The sequence below is a fragment of the Lutzomyia longipalpis genome, chromosome 2, assembly GCF_024334085.1.
Source record: "Lutzomyia longipalpis isolate SR_M1_2022 chromosome 2, ASM2433408v1".
Lineage (NCBI taxonomy): Eukaryota > Metazoa > Arthropoda > Insecta > Diptera > Psychodidae > Lutzomyia > Lutzomyia longipalpis.
In genome coordinates, this window is record NC_074708.1 from 34,866,767 (window position 1) to 34,887,015 (window position 20,249).

The window sequence follows — 20,249 nt, forward strand, 5'->3', positions numbered from 1 at the left end:
GAGTTTTTTAACTATGGAGTTTTTTAACTATTGAGTTTTTTAACTATTGAGTTTTTATAACTATTGAGTTTTTTAACAATTGAGTTTTTATAACTATTGAGTTTTTTAACTATGGATTTCCTATAACTATTGAGTTTTTTAACTATGGAGTTTTTTAACTATTGAGTTTTTTAACTATGGAGTTTTCAACCAACTATTGAGTTTTTATAACTATTGAGTTTTTATAAATATTGAGTTTTTTAACTATTGAGTTTTTATAAATATTGAGTTTTTTAACTATGGAGTTTTCAACCAACTATTGAGTTTTTTTATCTGTGGAGTTTTCTCGCAACTGTGTACTTTTTGATATAATCCACCTAACACAGAATATCTTTGAAGTTTTCCTACAAATGATGAGTATGCTTGACCAACAAAAAGCTGGACGGCCTACAGGCCAAAAAAGCAGTTCTACTACGCAAATATGTGACTTAAAATGTGCTATTAAGCACAATTTGAACTCGAACTTAGGGAATCGAATTTTACGACGATTTGAGACTCCCTTTTTCTTAAAAAATCGTTCTAAATTTGAAACCAAGTTTAAAAACTTCAAACAAATATATTTAGGTACGTCTATAATACGCGAAATGTTTAAAAGCTATAGTTTTTTGCCTAAAAAGTAATATTTGTGCATCAAAAATATAGACGAATCTACCGAATCTTAACAAATAAACCGATTATTGGCGAATCAATCGAATCTAGGCGAATAATCTGAATCTTGGCGAATCATCCGAATTTTTAGCGAATAATCCGAAGATTTTCATTCAGATAAACACCCCTTGGGGCAGGGGCATGGAGAGCTAAAAATCGTAAAAGAAAAATCGTTTTGAAGAATTTTGAATTAATGAACGATTAGCTAATTTTTAAAGTTTTCACAACCCACACTGCGCCTTCGGATCACACACATACAGAAGGCCCCTTTTGCTGGCCGCATACTGTTCGCAAGTGGCAAATTCGTCGATGCTCAAAATTCTACCTACCCTCCGAAGTCCACATATGTCTAGGGTAAATCCCTTTCGTACCCAGGTAGCCTTCTCTGTCCGCAAGTGTCGTAAAATCAGCCAAGTCCGCAAGTGCGTTTTCCGCAAGTGCCGAGGCACCAATTTAGACACCCAATCATCTCCCTGACTACGACCCTGGTAGGTCCATGTTATATACTTTAGTTTTGACAATTTAACAAAATTTTTCTAAAAATTTTTCTTTTCTCTTTCTACGTTCAAAGCGCGACAACGTAAAATACAATAACCTCTTGACGACTACCAAATCCACGAAGGAGGATTATTAAATTCTTCATGTATAGCATCCCACTTAAAAATGGTTAAAGTGAGACATTTGAGATAAATGTTGCTTCCCCTGGTAAAGAAACTCCCTCTGCATCATCTTTTTTTTTTCTTTTGCTTTTATCACCTCCACCGGTGAAGCAAGAGGTCAAAATCAAGGCTCCTTCTTAATGCAACACGTGATAATAAGTTTTGTGTGGCCTCCGTGAAAGACAATAATTTGAAACGATTCAATTCCCAAGCAACTGACATGAATTCATTAAGTGTGGCGCATGTGTGTGTGTTGATCTGAGGAATTAAAGAAAGAAGAGAACGATGCATGATGATGATTTTGTTAATTAACATGAAATTTAACATTCCTGTTTGTTTTCTCTCTTTCTCCCAACAGTTCTTCCCACCTTCAGCACCTCCCCCTTCAAACGTGTCTCATGGGTGCCGACAGACGAAAACAGTTTTATCTTAATAGTTTTGAACTTTGAGTCACTGGTTGCGTGGTCCAGCACCACATCACTATCAACATCTCATGGCTATTGACGCGGCTCCCGCGGAAGAATGAGATGTGAGCAGCAAAAAAAAATAAAAGAAAAACAAAGAACCGCGAGAGTGTCATCGAAAACTTCATGAATTTTAGTATCCTCAAACTGCAAGACATGCACCATATCCCTTGCAATAAAGAAACGAAACTATAAACTTCTTCTTGACAGACTTGTTTAAGCGAAGAAGAAAAAAAAAGTTTTGCCAAAAGAAATCCAAAGAAACACTCAAAATCTTACTTTAGCTCACATGATGATTATTACATTGATTTCGTTTATGCTGTGAGATTTTATTAGCTGATAACGTATTTGGTCAGTTTCATATTCAGGAACGATTTTCCCCCTAAAAGCTTAATAAAAATTAAATCCGGTTATTAATTTTTCAACAATGTAAAGAAAACTGAAAACTTCTTGAGTCTTCATTAAAAAATTCCTGAAATGTTGCCAAAGATATTTTAATACTACTTTCCTTTAATCGAATCTATTCGACTTTTGTGAATATAAAAACTTTTTAAATACCTACTTAATAATAATAATAATAAAATGTTTATTTCATTAAATATTTACAAATTCTTTTAAGAGTCCACAGATCTGTCTTCAACTTACAATATATAGGAAAAAAATAATAAACAAAATATTGTACAATAAATGAACTGAAAAGTCAATCATAACGCGTCCAGTTATAAGAGTTGGTGTCCCACAACGTACAGAAGTTTGTTTATGCGTTGTAATGCGATTTGTGAGCAGAATTAGTAGACAAATTTGATTTTTTTTGTAAAATTCGGCAATTTGATGGATAAAAATGGTCATATCTCTGGTTCTATAAGACCTATAGAAATTTCTTGACTAGTTTTGGAAAGGTATTAAAACAGGCTATAAATTGACATAAATTTCAATAATTTTCAAGGTCACCTCCAGAACACAAAATGGCGACTTTTTGTATCACAAAAATTTTTTTTGGCATTTTTCGTCTTGAAGGAATCGTTTTAGAAGTTTATGATGTTTTAGATAGTTGTAGAGTTTTGCAAAACCTTTAATTTGATACTAAGATGAGCAAAATCGGTCAAGCGGTTCAAGAGATATAGCTCTTAGAACTTTTCAAATTCAAGAATTTTTCAAATGGCTATATCTTCTAAACGGCGACATAGATTTTCTTCATTTTCGGACTGGTGAAAGATATTGAGTCAGGCTACAACATATCAAAATTTAAAGGAAAACGATAACAGATGTTGGGAGATATAGCCCCTTAAAGTTAGGCAATTTTTGTTTTTGTTTTTAGCGCCTCTTGCGGATGTTTTTGAAACTTGAAATGTTCTAGACAGTTGTAGGGCTTCTCAATACCTTTCATTTGATACCAAGATGATTAAAATTGGTCAAGCCGTTCTCGAGTTATATTGAAAAAACACTTTTTGCTTTAGGCCACCATATTTGCTAAACCGCTTGACCGATTTTAAAGTATGAGTTATCGATGAAAACGTCTCACTGAGCTCTACAACATACTAAAATTTCAGATCTCTAGCTCTAAGGGAAGTGGTTGACACTATTTCAAAATGGCGGACGGCGGCCATCTTGGATTTTGAAAATACAAAAAAATAAAAATTTACACCCACATTTCTATAGAGAACTTCAAACCGGAAGTCTCTATCTTTTACCGTTCTTGAGCTATAAGGCAAAGTTTGGGCGACCGGCCGGCCGGCCGGCCGGCGGGCCGGCCAGCCGGCAGGCCGGCCGGATCAAAAATTTTCCACCACCATTTTTGGAATGTGGGTTGTCTGAAACGTGCTCATACCAAGTTTGAGCCCGATCTGAGGTGGTCAGTTTTTCCGACGATTACAATACTTGGTGTTGGCCACGAAGTGGAACACCAACTAATAATGAAAAAAAAACTCTTCCAAAATTGAAAAGAAAAACCGTTTAAACCATTTTTATTAACTCAAAGTCAATAAAGATTTTTTGAATTTTCTAAATACGTACATATAGTACAATGGTAAATTCTGGGTTAATTTGCAGATAAAAGTTGCTTAAAAATATTTATTCTATGAATCTTATCAGTAAACGTTAGAACGTATACTTGGATTTCTTTTATGAAATTTAACATATTTTCAAATTAAAAAAAAATATATATTTAAATTAATTTAAATTTCCAAAAATAGAGTGTTTTATGTTTGGATCTGTACGCGAAAGGGTTAACAAAAAATGTTAATTAAAGATTTTAATTATAGAATGGATTCCATTTTATCCTTAGAGACTAAAGAAGATTTTCCAATATAAAAGCAAAGTTGAAAATCAATATTTAAAAAAGAAAAAAAGATCCACCCTCGCTTCCTTACTAAATCAATAAATACTACAAAATAATATACTTATAAAAATAAAAATCTCATGAAATCTCTGTTGATCAATATTTTGACAAAAATAGTCCTTTTGCTTTGATATTAAACACTCGAGATGCTTCAATGAATATCTTTCTCTTGAGAGTTCTTTAATTTTTTTTTGCGCATACCCAATGCTGACTCACACAACGTCGAATTATTAACTTGAAGTGATGTCGAAGAAAGGTGAGGTTGTCCATCTTCTTCACTGATGAATCCCATCGTGTGAGAATGAGTGAGATGGTACCTCTCAGGATGGATGAAGAATACACATAAAATGATTAATAGACTCCAGAGAGTCAATCCATCTGGGGATACTTTTCACTCTGTGAGAGATTCCTCAAACTCATGCTCTTTGGCGCTCTTTTATTGTTATGCCCTGACGCTTGGGATTCACAATTGCTCTTGCACTTGGTCATCTCACAAACACAGCGTGGTGTACAAAGTAGCAAAAAGCAATTTACGTGCAATCATCGAGTGTGGATAATTAGGAATTTAATTACTTTTATTGCTTCACATGCGAATTTTCCTTTCATCTGCGGAATTTTTCGTGGCTCATGCCCAAATGGATTCTGCCCTAGGGGAGAAGGAGGTTCATTTGGTCCACACAATAGCCAATTTTATTCTTCGGTTTTATATCTTTCTATGTTGGCACCATGCATTTCTCATCACTCGCAAGATGCACTTCATAGGTGATGATTCTTTGTAAAAAGAAATAATTCCGTGGATGATGGGAAGTATTAAAGGGAGCACTTGGTGGATGTATATAGTAACAAAAAAAATCTCGTCAAACAACAAAACCTCACAATCGTCATCCATTCTTCATGTTGGAGGCAATTATTTTCAAATTTGTGAGACCATTTATGAAGAAACTTCAGCACTGTGTATTTTCAATTCAAAAAGCCTTCATCGACTATGGGGCCCCCAAATACATGGAAGACCATCTGTAGGAATTATTGGGGGGATATTTGGTTGTGGCAGAAAAATTTCAAACGTTGTTCAACACACACACTACCTCAATCACTACCAACATATCTCGTACATTATGAAAAGCTCAAAGCTGAAATGTAGGTACATAGCTACAGCGGAGACCTATGAATATGTTTTCTTCTGGGACTCTGCTTTATGAACTTAAAATTGTATTTTTGCATACATTTTTTTTGTTTAAGCATAAACATAAATTTTAAAAGCTTCACAATGTAATTCAATAATTTTTATGATATTTATCTAAATATCTTAACTATTAAGGTAGTTCTCGTAGCTTATCTGAATGTAAGAAAAAAGATGAGGATCTTATAAGGATCTACTATCTAATTAAACCTATGAATTGAAAGTATTTAATTACCGTAATAAAAAAAAGCTTTAATAACTTTAAACAAATTTTCAAATTTATTAACGTTTACCGCCACAACTAAATAAATAAAAAATATGTTCAAGAATAAGAAATGTACATCTCACAGAAAGGGAGTAACATAATATATGTAGGTATACATAATAGTCCATATGTGAGTGTGTGTTGAAAAGTTGAGAGGGGCATTTGGATAAAAAGAGATAAACAGCCGCCGCGAAGAATAAAAAAACATGTGAGGAATACAATGAAAAAAATTCGAAACATTTCTGATGTACAAAATGTGAGACGATAATTTAGATTTGATGTTACACGTTATGATTGCATGTGTTGGCTATATAGTGTTGCCATGAGGAATGTCGAGGACCCATGCTCAATGACCTGATACTATGGTTTTTTCGTAGTGCAATTAGGCTAAAATCAAAATGAAAATAGAAAACACAGAGGAAGGTCCACTAATTACGGAATTAAATTAACAACACACCTCATCCCATAATGACACATCAAATGGCCGATCAATGCTCTTTGCGGCTGAGGGGTATGTCACTTGCGACAGTTAAATCCCCCAATGAAGCTCTTACCGGCTCAGCAGTCACCACGAGAGCTATCTTAACGGAATTTGTCTCATAATCTCCGTTCAGCACTTTTCAGCTCCCAAGAACTTCTCTCTTTTAGGATTAGGAAAAGCTCATGGGATTTTCTCTGTCAACACTGTTGCTGACTATGGGAGAACTGAACCTTCTAGAGGGCACTGTACTATGTACAATTTTATTTCATTCTTCCATTTTATAAAAAAAAATCTTGGGAATCTTGGATACTTCTAGGCTACTATTTTTGAATTCTTGATTTCTGAGTCTTATAGGTCAAGTATTCTAACCAAGTTAGAATAAGTTAGTTCTTAACCAATTAACTAAATTTAAAAGAAAATTTAACTTTAAATACAAATGATTTTAAAGCTCTTTCTATAAAAAAAGCTTTTCATAATAATCGAGTTGTAAGCTTCTTCTCCTAAATAGTTTTTTTTTATTAAATCGACTATAGAAAAAAAAGCTCCTTAAACTTAAAGCTATATATAAGTCAAGGAGCATCTTTTAATTGATGCAATTGTCCACATAATTCTCACATGAGATCACCTTTTAGCGCACTAAAATCACCTCTCCAGCCACATTTGTGGGGCCAATCGGGAATCAACATTTTGCACGGAGTTGACTACAAAAGAGAATGACTGCCTCACTGACAATTTCAAACTCAGATGATGGGGATTTTTTTTATATATAGCTGGGGAACCTTTCTTTATGCCTCTATGGAGCAAAGAGAGAGGAATCGATCAAAATGGGTGCATGAGTCTGCGACTATTAATCATCGCCATCGAAGTCTTTTGCCCCTCGCGTCAAGATGGGCTGGGAGCTCTAAGGTAAAACCTGACTTGCTCATAACATACAATGAACCATACGATACGGAGTGAGAGAAACATGTGAATAAGTCGATATTTAGAATTTCAATATAAACTCCAAATATCAGTGCCTCTCAAACTTGTACAAAATCTTTCAAGTATAACCGGAGAATCTTGAGTTTCTTGGACAGTAATTAGCTGTGAGTACCTTCTTCCGGATTTTTCTTTGAAATTTTTTCTTATTTCAATAACTTTTCTTCAAGCATTCGCTAATTGATTGATCACTAACAGAATACTTAATTACAATGTGGGATATCATTGAGAATTCTTCGAGTGGATACCCTGCAAAATTGTTATTGTCTGCAGGAACCTTTTGGTTATTGAATCCACGAGAAAAAATTAAATCGGCAGTCTCCTGAGAACACAATTTGAGAAACACCTTGCGCGATTTGTGGAGACTTGTAAGTGAAATCTTATGTGAGCGGGAGAATCATCTGCAGAGGCTTCCCCCGCGATCGCACAAGTTGTATCAGTGTGTGCTGAGCGAGCAAGACACATTGTGTTTGCATTTCTTGTTGGTTGTTTTGCCGAAAAACACACGTGAGTAAGCTTACTATATGGATGAAGAGGTCAAGACCTCAAATTTTTGATAAATACATAACATACATATGTTCAGCGTTATAAGATAGTGGAGATATCTCAACGAGTTTCATTGAACGAAGTATTTAAGGGGATTTTAAAAATATTTTAGGATCTTAATGTCAAGGGCAATATATTAGGGATCCTAAGGATCTGTCTTGACTCTCTTGAGTTTTTATTAAATTGAGACAATATAAAATTATCTAATTAAGAAAAAAATCAAAAGGTATGAATAGCATAAAAACTAAAGCCTAATTTAGGAAAATTTAAGCCTATAACTTAAAAAACTTTATGCTGACTTATTAAACTTAAGCCTATCTCTATAAAACGTTTGCCTATCTTACAAAACAAACCCTATTCAGGTTTAGGAAAATGTAATACATCTAAAGTCGGCCTTTAGAGTTGATTTAACGTTTTAATAAAGAATTAGAAGATTGTTAATCCTAAAACGATCCGTTTAAATAAAATCACTTGAATCCTGGTTTATGTTTTGAAACGTAATAGATCAAAATAAATAACAATAAAAAGAATTTAATGAACTTACCTTTAAAATGCAGCGTCCCTTGGGCTCATTTTCCGCTACGGATACGTTGTAGAAGCTCTGATCGAAGATCGGTTCGTTGTCGTTAACATCATGAATAGTTACAAAAACACTAACTGTAGAAGACATTGGAGGATGTCCATTGTCTTTTGCCACAACTGTGAGCTGAGGCACGGGTTCTGTTTCACAATCAATATGGGCACGTGTTGTAATTAAACCACTACGTGCGTCAATCTGGAACCACTGAGAATGCGTGTCCGGAGTATCGAGCAGGGAATAAATTATGGCCGAATTGTTGCCTTCATCGCGATCTACAGCAACCACTTGAACAACAGATGTACCCGGATCGGCTACTTCCATTACATTTGCATGATAGACATCACTTTCAAACTCCGGAGCATTGTCATTGATATCCGTAACACGGAGATAGATGGTTTTGCTAGCATGTAGCGGAGGATTTCCAGTATCTGTTGCAACAACACTCAATGTGTAGTTCGGTTGTATTTCGCGGTCAAGCGGAAGTGAAACGATCACTAAGTAAATAATATTGTCACGGGTAGTTAGACCAAATCGACCATCACCACCACTAAGAGTCACATTCACATTTGAATATTCGGTTTTGGAGTCAGGATCATTTACACTAATTCTAGCCACAAATTCACCAGGTTGTGCTGATTCTGATATCTTCGGCGTAGCATCGTCACTCAGGAAAATTACATTGATAGTTGGTTGATTGTCGTTGACGTCCGTTACGCGAATTGAAACGAATGCGGTTGTCTCAAGAGGTTGTATCCCGTGATCTTTGGCTACGACAACTAACTCATGAAGTTCCTTCGTTTCAAAATCCAACGGTTTATTAACCGAAATCCACCCTGTCTGTGAATCAATACGAAACATCTGCTCCTTGTCACTTTGACGACGATTTATTGCGTACTCCACCAAACCATTCTCCTCAGCATCAGTATCCGTTGCAAATACCTGCAGGATACTTGTACCCACAGTAGCATTCTCAGGAATACTCGCAAAGTAGCGGCTCTGATTGAAAATAGGTTGGTTATCATTTACATCTTGGATCGTAATATTGACTGTCATTTGACCCCGAAGAGGCGGAGTTCCGCCATCTAGAGCCTCGATCACAAGACTATAGGCAGGGATTGTTTCTCGATCGAGAAAACCATTTATTTGAAGATCCAAGTAAAGGACTCCATCTCGTTCACGATGCGATGATAGACGAAATGCATTATTTACATTTCCGGAAACAATGTTGTAGCGCTGTGTGTTGTAGCGACCAAGATCAAAGTCGCGGGCGGGATTGAGGGTACGCTTAACATCGCGAGGGGTGTTCTCGGGGAATTCAATGTTCATGATGGGTGTTGGAAAGGTGGGAGCATTGTCATTCTCATCTAGAACACGCACAACAACGCGAACATTTTCACCACTGAGCGGTATTGCAACGAGAGAATACGAAGAACGCGTTTCGCGATCTAGGGCTACTTTAGTCCTGATTTCACCAGTTGTGTGATCGATAGCAAGATCACTATCCACAGCACTGCCGGGTACTGGAACAATCAAGTACGGTGGTCCACTGTCGAGACCATGGAGGAATTCACCAATGAAGCCAATTTGATGCCCTATCGGGACTCCTTCCGACACTTCTAGCTCCCGCACGTGCTCCGCTTTGGTGCTACAGCAGATCACCAGCAGGCAGCACAGTGCGATCCATACGTGTCGAAGCATTACTAGGCGACGTTTGGAGGTTATCCTTGCCATCCCTGTGGCCGAACCTCCACCATTCCTTCGTCGCACCATCACCGATTCAAATTTTTCGAAGCCATGCCCAGCATTACACAATTCCTCAACTTTCGTCGTGGCTGCAAAAATTCCAACAAAAAAACAATCATTAGTTTCCCATTTCACCGGCAAAAATCATTTATGTTCTAAATATGTACATATCTGCGATTGAGAATTTTTCTGTGAAATTAAGGCCCATTATAGCCTCTTTTTTTTGCTTCACCATGAAGCCGCTATATATAATTACTCACTATTAGATTTTGTTCCCCTTACTTTTCATCACTATACTTCACATCGCGCTAGCTCATAAAATATGGCCGAAAAATATGTATATATATAGAAAAATTTCACGAAATATTAACCACGGAATATCACTCAACATTCCCGCATAAAATATCAATTTAGAATTCCATCTCTGGGTCACTTTATTGTTTCTACGAAATACATTTATAGATCCTTTATGGCGAAAAAATCTTTCAACCATTGACCTAGAAGCTCCTGATCATCTCCATTTGAGATGCTTATCAGAACAAACTTGACATTAGCTCACGTGTATGGGCTGAATTTCAAATTCATAGAGACTCGAAAAGTATCCGGCTTCGTGATTAATACATAACTATAACTTTCTAAGTCAACCGATCTCTTACTTAATTCCCAAACACCACGCAATCCTTTGCTACATATAAACATAGTAGAATCTCTATCACGTGCAAAAGGGAAATATTTTGTAATTTACGTACATACATATATGTAAACATAGAATACATAATAAATTAAATACTTTTAAAAAAATCATGACCTTTGAGTTTTTTTTGAAAGTGTTGTGGGACAAAGAAATACGATTTTTATGCAAATGCTAGCGGTTAGTATGTATGTATATTGTGGAAATTCTTACGATGATACATTACTTAATTTGTTAATTATGCTTGCCATGTGGTTTCGTTCCCTTTATGATGATGAGGAATTTCAAAGTGGGACTTTTAAATAGAGATCTCAATATTGCAAAAAATATAATAGGACAAGCAACGTTTTTCCAAGCACGATAAAATTTTTTTATAGTTCCTAAGTAATAAAATATATTACATAAGAATGTCCTTTTTAAAGAAATTAATTTATGATGCATCTTTAGCATCTTTAAGAATCTGTTAAAGAGTTTAGAAATGAGCTTCATGGAAATGCGAGTCTATTTCTTTATTATTAGGTATACATGAGATCCACCTTATGTATTCTACCTTACCCACTATATCGGTTACCTTTTTGCCTTTCTTTCAAGCACAGAGAAAGAATTATTAATTCTTGAAAATACAAAATGATTTTTATCTTGGTGTTAGAGTAGTCGGATGAAATTACCAGAGTGTACAGTACACCATCCATACATGTGCAAAAGAGGGAATTCCTCATCATGGGGAACGGCAAACAAAATTGGATTTAGAGGAATTCTTTTGGTCAGGGAATATTGAACAAGGATGATTTGCACTTTCTTCTTTCTCTTGTGTGATTCTTCGATTTATTCTGCTGGTGAGAGCTTGAGGGGCTGCTGGGGGGCAATCGAATGAACTGAAATGTCTTCTTTTCTTTTGATTATATACCATCGGAGGTAGCAGCAATATAATCTCTTTGGCGATGACCTGATGAGACAAAAAGCTATGGCTCCGGGAATTAATAAAGGTGAACCAACAATGGCTCACCTGGAAGATGTCTGCGAGGCGCAAAATACCACCTCAAAATCGTCGACATCTAAACCAAATGCGCGCGCCGTTTTTCCACCTAATAAGCACACAGACATCAACATTGTGTCTTCTTGTGTGACCAGAGAATCCAGAGAGATGGCGATGGGCAAAGGTGGTAAAGGGGAGGATAAAAAGAGAAATGCGCGGACACTCCACCACAAGTGAGGCTGAATTGAACGTGAAAGACCTTTCGGCGAAGTATTCAATGCGACCAGTTTTCTTGTGCTGTTTATCTAACATTACACTCGTTCTCTGTCCGTCGAATGGTCATCATCACCAGCGGCAGCAGTGGCAGCCGCGGCAGCTCGAGAAGAATCAATAGGAAGAGAAGCAGAGTCGTTAAAGAATATACGTTCCATCTCTCTTTTGCACTATAAACACCGTGGATTAGAAAATTTCTACTTGACCTACTCCTAAAGAGTGGCCCTAGAAGTGTGTGTAATATTAATTCTGTTGTTGTATTTAGAAGGAAGAGGAAGACGTTTTATTTTTCAATTTAGCTGAGGTTTCTAAACTTATTCTTTTATTGTTTACTCCGGATTGTGATGTAAGTTTACTTAACTACCAAATCTGGCAAGAGATTTTTAAGCGAGGCCTAATTTTTTTTTAACCTAGTTCTTATATCCTAAGTTTGGTTAAGGTTTTTAAATCCAAGCTTAAATCTTTTAAGCAAGATCTAAGTTTTGTAAGCCAAGGTTTATTTTATATCGAATTCTAAAATTCCTAAGACAGGTTATATTTTTTTATATCATTCAAAAATGCGTTCAGCTCGAATTAAGCCTTAAGGCGGAATTCACTACTCAGTCGGGCTTAAAATTTTAAGTCGATTTTAAAGTTGATCTTAAGGTTTTAAGTCAGTTTTTTAAGCCTGACCTAGAATTTTTAAAATAAAGTAAAAGAAAGTTAAAAAAATAAAACAAAAGTAAATAAAATAGTTCTTTAATCAAAAAATCTTACATATTTTCCAAGACAACTCATGAAAATCAAAGCCCGATTTAAAAAGTTTCTAGTCAAACTTAAAAAAAAAAGACTTAAAACCTTAAGACCGACTTAAAATTTTAGGCCCGACTGAGTAGTGAATTCTGCCTTTAGTTTATCATAAAACCTTTAAAAATCTTGAAATTAAATTTAAAAACTGTAATCTTTTTCAAAATAAATAGAAAAATTTTATTCCTTCTTAGTCTTAGAGCTTAAATTTAATTTAAAAAAAAACTTTTGATTTTTTTATTGAATTTCAAAAAATTCCGAAAATTATGGCAGATTCTTAAGTTATTAATTGACTATCTCACTTTTTTTTTCACCAAAATTATGCGCAATTAAATTCGTAGGGAACAAACGGTGTCCAAATGCTATCACATATTGCAACTATTTGTTTCTATAACTTTTCTTTAAAACTCTTCTTTTCTTTTCTTAGCTTCTTTGAATGTGATTTCATCATTGTAAATCCGCTGAAGCATGAGATTTATAATTTTCACTCATTTTACCTTCATTTATCGTGATTGCCCTATGGAAAGTAAAAGAATTCCTAGCTTTGTATGCATGAATGTAGCTATGCTACAGCGCGAGGTTATCTTGAAGAAATTCATTTGCATAGTTGTGAATTCCGAGGTGAATTTAGTCTTGAAATTTGCACTTTTCAATAGAAATCTATACTTGGGTGTATATGTATTAAGGATAATGAGGTACCATATTTTTTTTTAGACTAGGATCACTGGAGACACTGTGAGACTAATGTTCAGTGACGCCAAGAAAACAGTGAGAGAGAGGCTTTGGAGGTTCACTGACGGTCCATTAGATTTTTTGGCATCGCCATCATTCTGTACCTGTGTCTCACCTCAATTTTCCATGCTTCACGCACAGAGATTCCAGCCTACGGTCGCTCTACAATAGAGGCTCTTCTCTATTTTTGGGCACGACTAGTGGTGAGACAGAGAAAACTTCTTGCGTCTAACATTCCATCCTCTTCGTCTTCTCAAAAGACTTTTGTACCATTGGCATTTTTTGTGGCTATCCACCGTCGCTCGACCCAAGAAATATGCCGAATAGAGAATGGAGGTATATTGAAAAAAAAATCTGGGACTTGGAAGCTGTATTAAATTATTATTATTACTAATAATGCTAACAACATTTTTGTCGAAAACTCTCAAGGAACATAATACAAAATAATGGTCTTTTTTCTCTCTTCCCTCTCTATAGGCTAGTTTTTCGTCATCTCTCCACCTCAATTCCCTTTTTCGGGTCGACTGTAAAAAACTTTACAAATCCCCAAATATTAATTTTGAACTTTATTGTGAGAAAAAGAATGGAAGAATTCACTTCCATATGAAACTTAAGAAAATTCTTCTGGTTTTTTTTAATCAAACTCAGACGCCAATATCAATAAGAAAGTTATCATCAGAATACCACCATTCATGCGCAAGAAATTTCTCCACAGTTTACCACCCCATTTGCTTTTTAATAAACGCCCCTTATGTGAAAGCTTAAAAAAAGAGAGTTGCGCGGAGAGAAAGAACATTCCATTGTCTCCTTGTTAATCAATCCAAAGAAAGTATCGAATTAAAATAATTGTCGATTTACATGCCGTGATTCTCAGGGAGATAAATTAATAAACGAAAAAGGAAATTGTGAGCGAATGCGAGTTGGAGCTGTGTGGAAAAAAAAAGAAGTTGGTGGAGAGAAGAAAAGAATTAAAGTATCAAATTTCCACACCGAAATAATCATAAATTACCCCCTTTTGAGCTTCCAGTATTCGTGAGATTCTTTCATTAATGAATATATCACGGAACGGTACATTTTTCTGCTCTAGAATTGCAAAATGTCGCAGAATCTCCCAGAATCTTTGCAAGTCTTTTCGTCGAAGATGTTTTGCTATATTTTTTTGGCTTTTGCTGTTCAGAAGAAACCTTTTGGCGGTCTCTAATTTCATCCTAATCACCTCTTTTTGGGGCTATACATCTGAGAAGTATATTTCGGGGAAATGTCTCAGAAAGAGCAATAATTTTAGGGACGAAGCAGCAAATTCACATCAATTTGAAGGAAGAACTTACAGTCACCAACTGCTTCTTCTAGCACTAATTACTATTCTCATTTGCGAGGGTACACATATATAGGGTCTTTTTTACGTAATGATGAACCTAATAATTTCAGTGGCAAGTTGCGCTTTCCTAATTTTTTGATCTATTTTGGCCCTTATCTGAGCCTATCTAAAAATATTATTCGAAGTAACTATTAAATAGAAATTATTCGAATTACATGTGTTCTAATGACAAACAAATATTATTTTTTGTTTTGAAAACCGTTAATGTTGTGAAAAATTAAAGAAAAACTGTCACAATCATACCTAAGGGATGATTAAATATTAATTTTGCAAACTAGAGGAATTTTTAGAACAATTTTCGAGCTTTTTCTGAGGCCAAAAACTGAAAATATTTTTTGTATTCTCATAAATTGATTGAAATTTAGAATTAGTCCTTAAAAAATTATTTGAAGTTTTCACCTTTTCGTCAGTTGTTACTGCAGATTTTCCAAAATTGTTTGGTGTTTTTCAAGTAAATTCAGAACCTACAACATATTAGGGTAAGGCTTCTAATATTTCCTCCCTCACAAATTGTAAGAAAAGAAAATTAATTCCAATTTGCATAAATTAAATAATTTAGTCCTTAAAAAATTGAATCTAAACTTTTAAATTTAAAGATTTTTTTTTACATCTGACATAGAACATATAAAATCCTCAATCAAGCATAAAGATAGAAGTCAACAGACCACATTCGTGAGAAGAGACACATAAAAGACGGAAGTAATTTCATTCAAGAAACTAACAATTCAACACAGCAGATCAATCTTCAGCTTAAATGTCTCTTATTGTCTTCTACACATCAAGTTCTGAGACGTTACAATCAAAAAGTCACATTGCATTGAACAAAGAAGACATGTAGTCTCACTTTCTTGCAATTTTCTCACCTCTCTAAGCCCCCCATTTAGTGCTAAAACGTGCAATTGTAGAATTCTTTCGCGGAGGAAAGTTTTTCCTCTGGAAGCAAATCATGTCAAAATCTTTTCTAAGTTTGTGGTGAAAGTGATGAAAAGTCTCCCCCTTGAGGAGGAATTTTATCATCTTCTCTAAGCCATATATGCGTGATTGATGGCTGGCAAGAGGTGGAAGACAATGCGGTCGAATTTCTTTTTTTTTCCCTCTCTATATAGGCATCTTCAGGTATGTACATAGCGAGTAGGTATATACGCAATACAGTGAGGAATTTCTGGAGTGTTGGAGAACTTTTTCCTCGCACTGGAAGATGCTGAAGGAAACCACCGCATGGGTCTTTTTGCAGGTATCATCAATTCGTCAATAGAGTGATGGGGATTGCAAGCATGTTGGTGCACTTGATGGACATTTCAAAGGAGAAATGGATGGAAATACTCCGGAGGCTCTCGTGCGGGATTGACGAGAAAAATTGGTGATCCCAGAAATGGTGTGTATTTGGAAGCTGATGGAATTAACAATGTATGGGGCCAGGGTGCGACGAGTGGAGTATGTGCCCGAAAAAGTTTTGCACGCGAAAGCCGACGGTGAGGAAGTATATTGGAGCTAGGGGAGGCGGAGGGGAGGGATGAAGTACACATAAAACATTTTATTTATGTTGGGCAGAGATTGGGGTCTAAGAGAGCCCAAGAGAACAAAGTGAACAAGAACAGATGCGTTTTTAAAACAATTATGAATTCTAGCGGCATGGCTGATGGACTGGTTCTGCTCCTCGCGAGACACCCATTGCAAAATGTGAGGAATCCGCGGGGTGTGTGCGTGGTACCTATGGGTATAAGAGTGAAAAGAGGTGGAAGATCGATTTGTGGTCCGAGATGCCTGTGGCCGGTAAGATTTTGCACAATACCCAATATAAATATGTTACCCATCTCTCTCTCTCTTGTCTCTAGATGCGTGAGCTCCACCAGTAATCACATCATTGCGACCCAAGACTTGCCCGCACCGAGACCATTAGAAGCATTTTCATAAATAATTCGTCACCGATGGAATTTTCAAACTAACAACCTAACGATCTCTTCGTGCAAATGAGGTCGACTTTGAGAGAGGCTCGAACTTTGTATTCTATACTCATTCTTCTAGACAAACCCATCGTTCTCGAGGGCGTTGATGTAAATAATAAGGAATTTTCCTATACATAATATTGATTCCTTAATAAAAAAAAAGATTAAAGGGAAAATTTTGCGTAGGTATCCTCAAATGATTTTTTTGATTATTAAAAAAAAATATTTCTATAAAGTTCTATAATTTCTTTCTTCACTCTTCTAGGAATTTTCTTGAAACATTTTATGAATTAAAGGAAAAATATATAAAAGAAATATATTATGTACGGAACAGAATCTCCCTATGAGGCTACCGGTGTGCCTTAAGACTGCAGTCTAGTAGTCCTCTTTGACTACAGACTTTCTAATTTGGGTGGGAGGGTGGCAAAAAAAATAAATAAATAAATAAAACCAATGAGCAATTGAGATAATCAGGTTAATTAATTAATCTAGACTATCATTCAATCATGGAAAGTAGGAAATTATGGAAAAATGAGCCGATTTTCCTACGGATTAACCCAGAGTTTTTTAAACGGAGTGTTTTGCCTTTTTTAGAGCCGGTCAAATTATGATTTTCGGGCTTCCTGTAAACCATTTGAGGTCTCAAATCCGACTACTCTTTCTGAGTATAAATTTAGTCCCTTTTTATCCTTAAATTTAGTTCTTTTTAGGCTTGGATTAACTACTTTTTTAGGCTTTAACTCCTCAATATGGCCTTATTTGTATAAGGTTAAATCAAGTTGGAAAAATTTTTTTCAGTTTTTAGTGATAAAAAAAAACTCAGATTGAGGTGCAAAAGCCTTAAAAGTAGTAAAACTAATCATAAACAGGACTAACTTCAGAGCCAAAAAGAATTAAATCCAAGCCTAAAAAAGTCTAAAAAAGAATAGCTTTAAGTCTAAAAAGACTAAGATCAAGCCTAAGAAGGACTACATGGATTGCATTTAAACCAAAAAATAAACTTAATTTAATCCTAAAAAGTTATTCTATTTTAGTCCTCAAACATTTCTTTGTGAGCCGAAAAATATTCATATTCATCATTGATTTCTCCGCAAACATAACTTTTTTGACTACATAAAAAAATTTGCAAAATAAACCTAATGTAATACCTATCCTAATAAGCTACATATGCTATAGATTCTCATATTTAAAAGTTACTTCATCTCTCAGAACATACATAGGGACTACACTGAGACAAACTTTAAAAAAAAAAACGTCATTCCATACTTTATGATCCTTTTGCTGAGATATTGCAATTAAATTTATTAATTCCATCACTTTGCTGTCTCAACATCACTGAACCGTGTTTCGGTGTCTCCCGGGCGAGATAAATTTATGAATGTGTCTTGCAGACAAAAGAGATCAAATTCGACAATCAAATTTTATGGTGCCGAGGAAGATCACGACAGTCTTTGGTGGTTTGTATTGGTGAAATCTTCAAATTGAAAAATTTATGTTCAATTTGCTTTTAAATTGTTGTTCGCCGGAGAGGCACAAGCACAGTACCCGGGATAAATTACATCTGGGTGATTTGGGAGGTGAGAGAGGAGATAATTTAGGAGATGTTTTCGAGAAAGGTGGAAGATAACCCTAGCTTTTGGGGTTCTGACCGTTCACAATTGAAATCTTTACGACTCCGCACTTCTTTTTTTTTCCTCCTTAATAATATTTCACACGATCATTTGGTTATTTATGGGGGGAATACACCGTCGGGTTGAAGGTGGTACCGGGATAAAAGAAAGCCGTACAAGATTCTTGTTCCGGATCACAAAAGAAACCAACGTAATCAATCAATAAATATTTATATAGTTTTTTATCTATACATATTATGTAGCTATCACAATATTATCGTTAATTTTTAAGTAATTTCTAAGAGCGCGCTTTGATTATTTTTTTCTATTAATTTTTCTATTAAATTACCTACTGTTGGTACACAACAGGTGTGTAAAATATTTGCAAATTAAAAAAAATATTCTCAAAGAAAATTCTCAACCACAGCATATCATTTTCCGTTCTAATTCACCGCCAATGTTTACCTTTTTGTATTTTCTTCACTTTTAACGATATGCTTTGATGGCTGCACACATGTAGTGTCTCTCTGGTGGCAAATTCACTTTACTTTCTTGATAATTTTCTCGTGTGCAAGATCACTGGTAAATCCAATAAGATCACCCACAAAACGTGTCACGATGGCACCATCCTTCGCGGTGCCGTACTGAGAAAAGACCGCGCGCGTATTCCTCAGGGGTACACTATCTTCACTTTTTTTTCTATAGCACAGTTAGCACCCCTTTAACCTTTTTGGGGTACCTGACTTGTTCACTCTGGCCGACAGAGCCACTCTGATCACCTTTGATTCGGTCAAGAGATGGCACACACTCTCACGGGTTGATGATGCTGATGGAATCCAAGAGTGGCGCGTTCTTTAGAAGCTACTCCACACCATCTTCACCAATAAAATGCTTTTTTATTATTTTGTGTGGATGTTAGACGGGTAATTAAAAAATTGAATTCACCATCATTATAGCCGAGGTGTGTGTGTTGAATAAGGTGGATAGGGATGGAGGGCGAGGGAATAACAAGAAACTCTATAATTAGTTTTTTTCCCCGCGTATCTCTCTTCTGCCAAGAAACCTCTCCCTGTCTCACAGTATCATAGGTAAAAGGCGAAGGTAAAAGATGGCAAAAGCAATCGCGATGCACTTCTTTCACATATTACCACAACTTGGGATAACTAAGCATTTATTGATCTCTCTCTTCGAAAAACAAGAGAGCTGGAGAATACCAAAGGGAAGGCTTTTGTATTATTTATAAGACTTTTGTTGTCTTGTGCACCAAGTCTCGCTGCTCACAAAACTCGCCACACAGGGCCCTCAATATCTTTAACACCACACAACTTACAGCAAAACACCTTCTACACCCGAATATCCAATTTGGGATTCCAATTTTCAATTCTGTGCGCTTTTGCTTTGCAAATGGTACTCCTTATGCTTGTATTAGTATCCAATTTGATGGTATTTAATGAACAATTGTCGAAGAAATTGTCACAAAATTAAAGGAAGAAAGGCTTTCAGACAGTTCTTGTTTTTGGACTTCAACGCGCGCAGAGGTTTCTGAAGCTTCTGTCTTTAACCTCACCGTCCGAGTAACTAACTTCGTTGCCGTTCGACTGCGATGGAAGTTGCTGTGGCCGAGGTGATCTTAGGATGTATTGGTGCACCATCTCAGGTGTGTACCTCTGGTTCCTCAACCACTATCGCAGCAGCAGTTGAAGCGGTTGAATGTGAAGGAGGGAGACACCATCAACATCTCAGGTACACAAACTTCTTGGAGAGGTGCAAGAGTTCATACATGCCAACCACCAAAGTGTGGGTTCATTTTGATCTTGCTTTACTCCGATCCTCTCTCAAGTGTTGGTACATATAAGTTCGACATTCTCCGCGAGATCTGACTGTGTGGCGTGGAAAACAGGTTCTTGTGGTATGGTATTGGTGTTTTTGCCAATTC

General features: G+C 35.9%; 1 protein-coding gene and 1 long non-coding RNA gene across 2 annotated transcripts in view; one reads left to right on the top strand and one right to left on the bottom strand.

The window, feature by feature from the left end:
- LOC129790091 (protein dachsous) overlaps positions 1-19,896 on the bottom strand; it is a 159,869-nt gene extending 139,973 nt beyond the window's left edge. Inside the window, exons 1-2 of the mRNA XM_055827306.1 lie at positions 18,779-19,896; positions 8,143-10,010 (exon numbers count right to left, since the gene is read on the bottom strand). Of these exons, the coding sequence (XP_055683281.1) occupies positions 8,143-9,948 (1,806 nt within the window). The 5' untranslated portion in view covers positions 9,949-10,010; positions 18,779-19,896. The remainder of the gene's footprint in view (positions 1-8,142; positions 10,011-18,778) is intronic.
- Positions 13,082-14,236, top strand: LOC129790439 (uncharacterized). Its single transcript, XR_008750564.1, has 2 exons — positions 13,082-13,715; positions 13,857-14,236. It is a non-coding gene; the product is annotated as an uncharacterized LOC129790439 (long non-coding RNA).
- Positions 19,897-20,249: the final 353 nt, after the last annotated feature.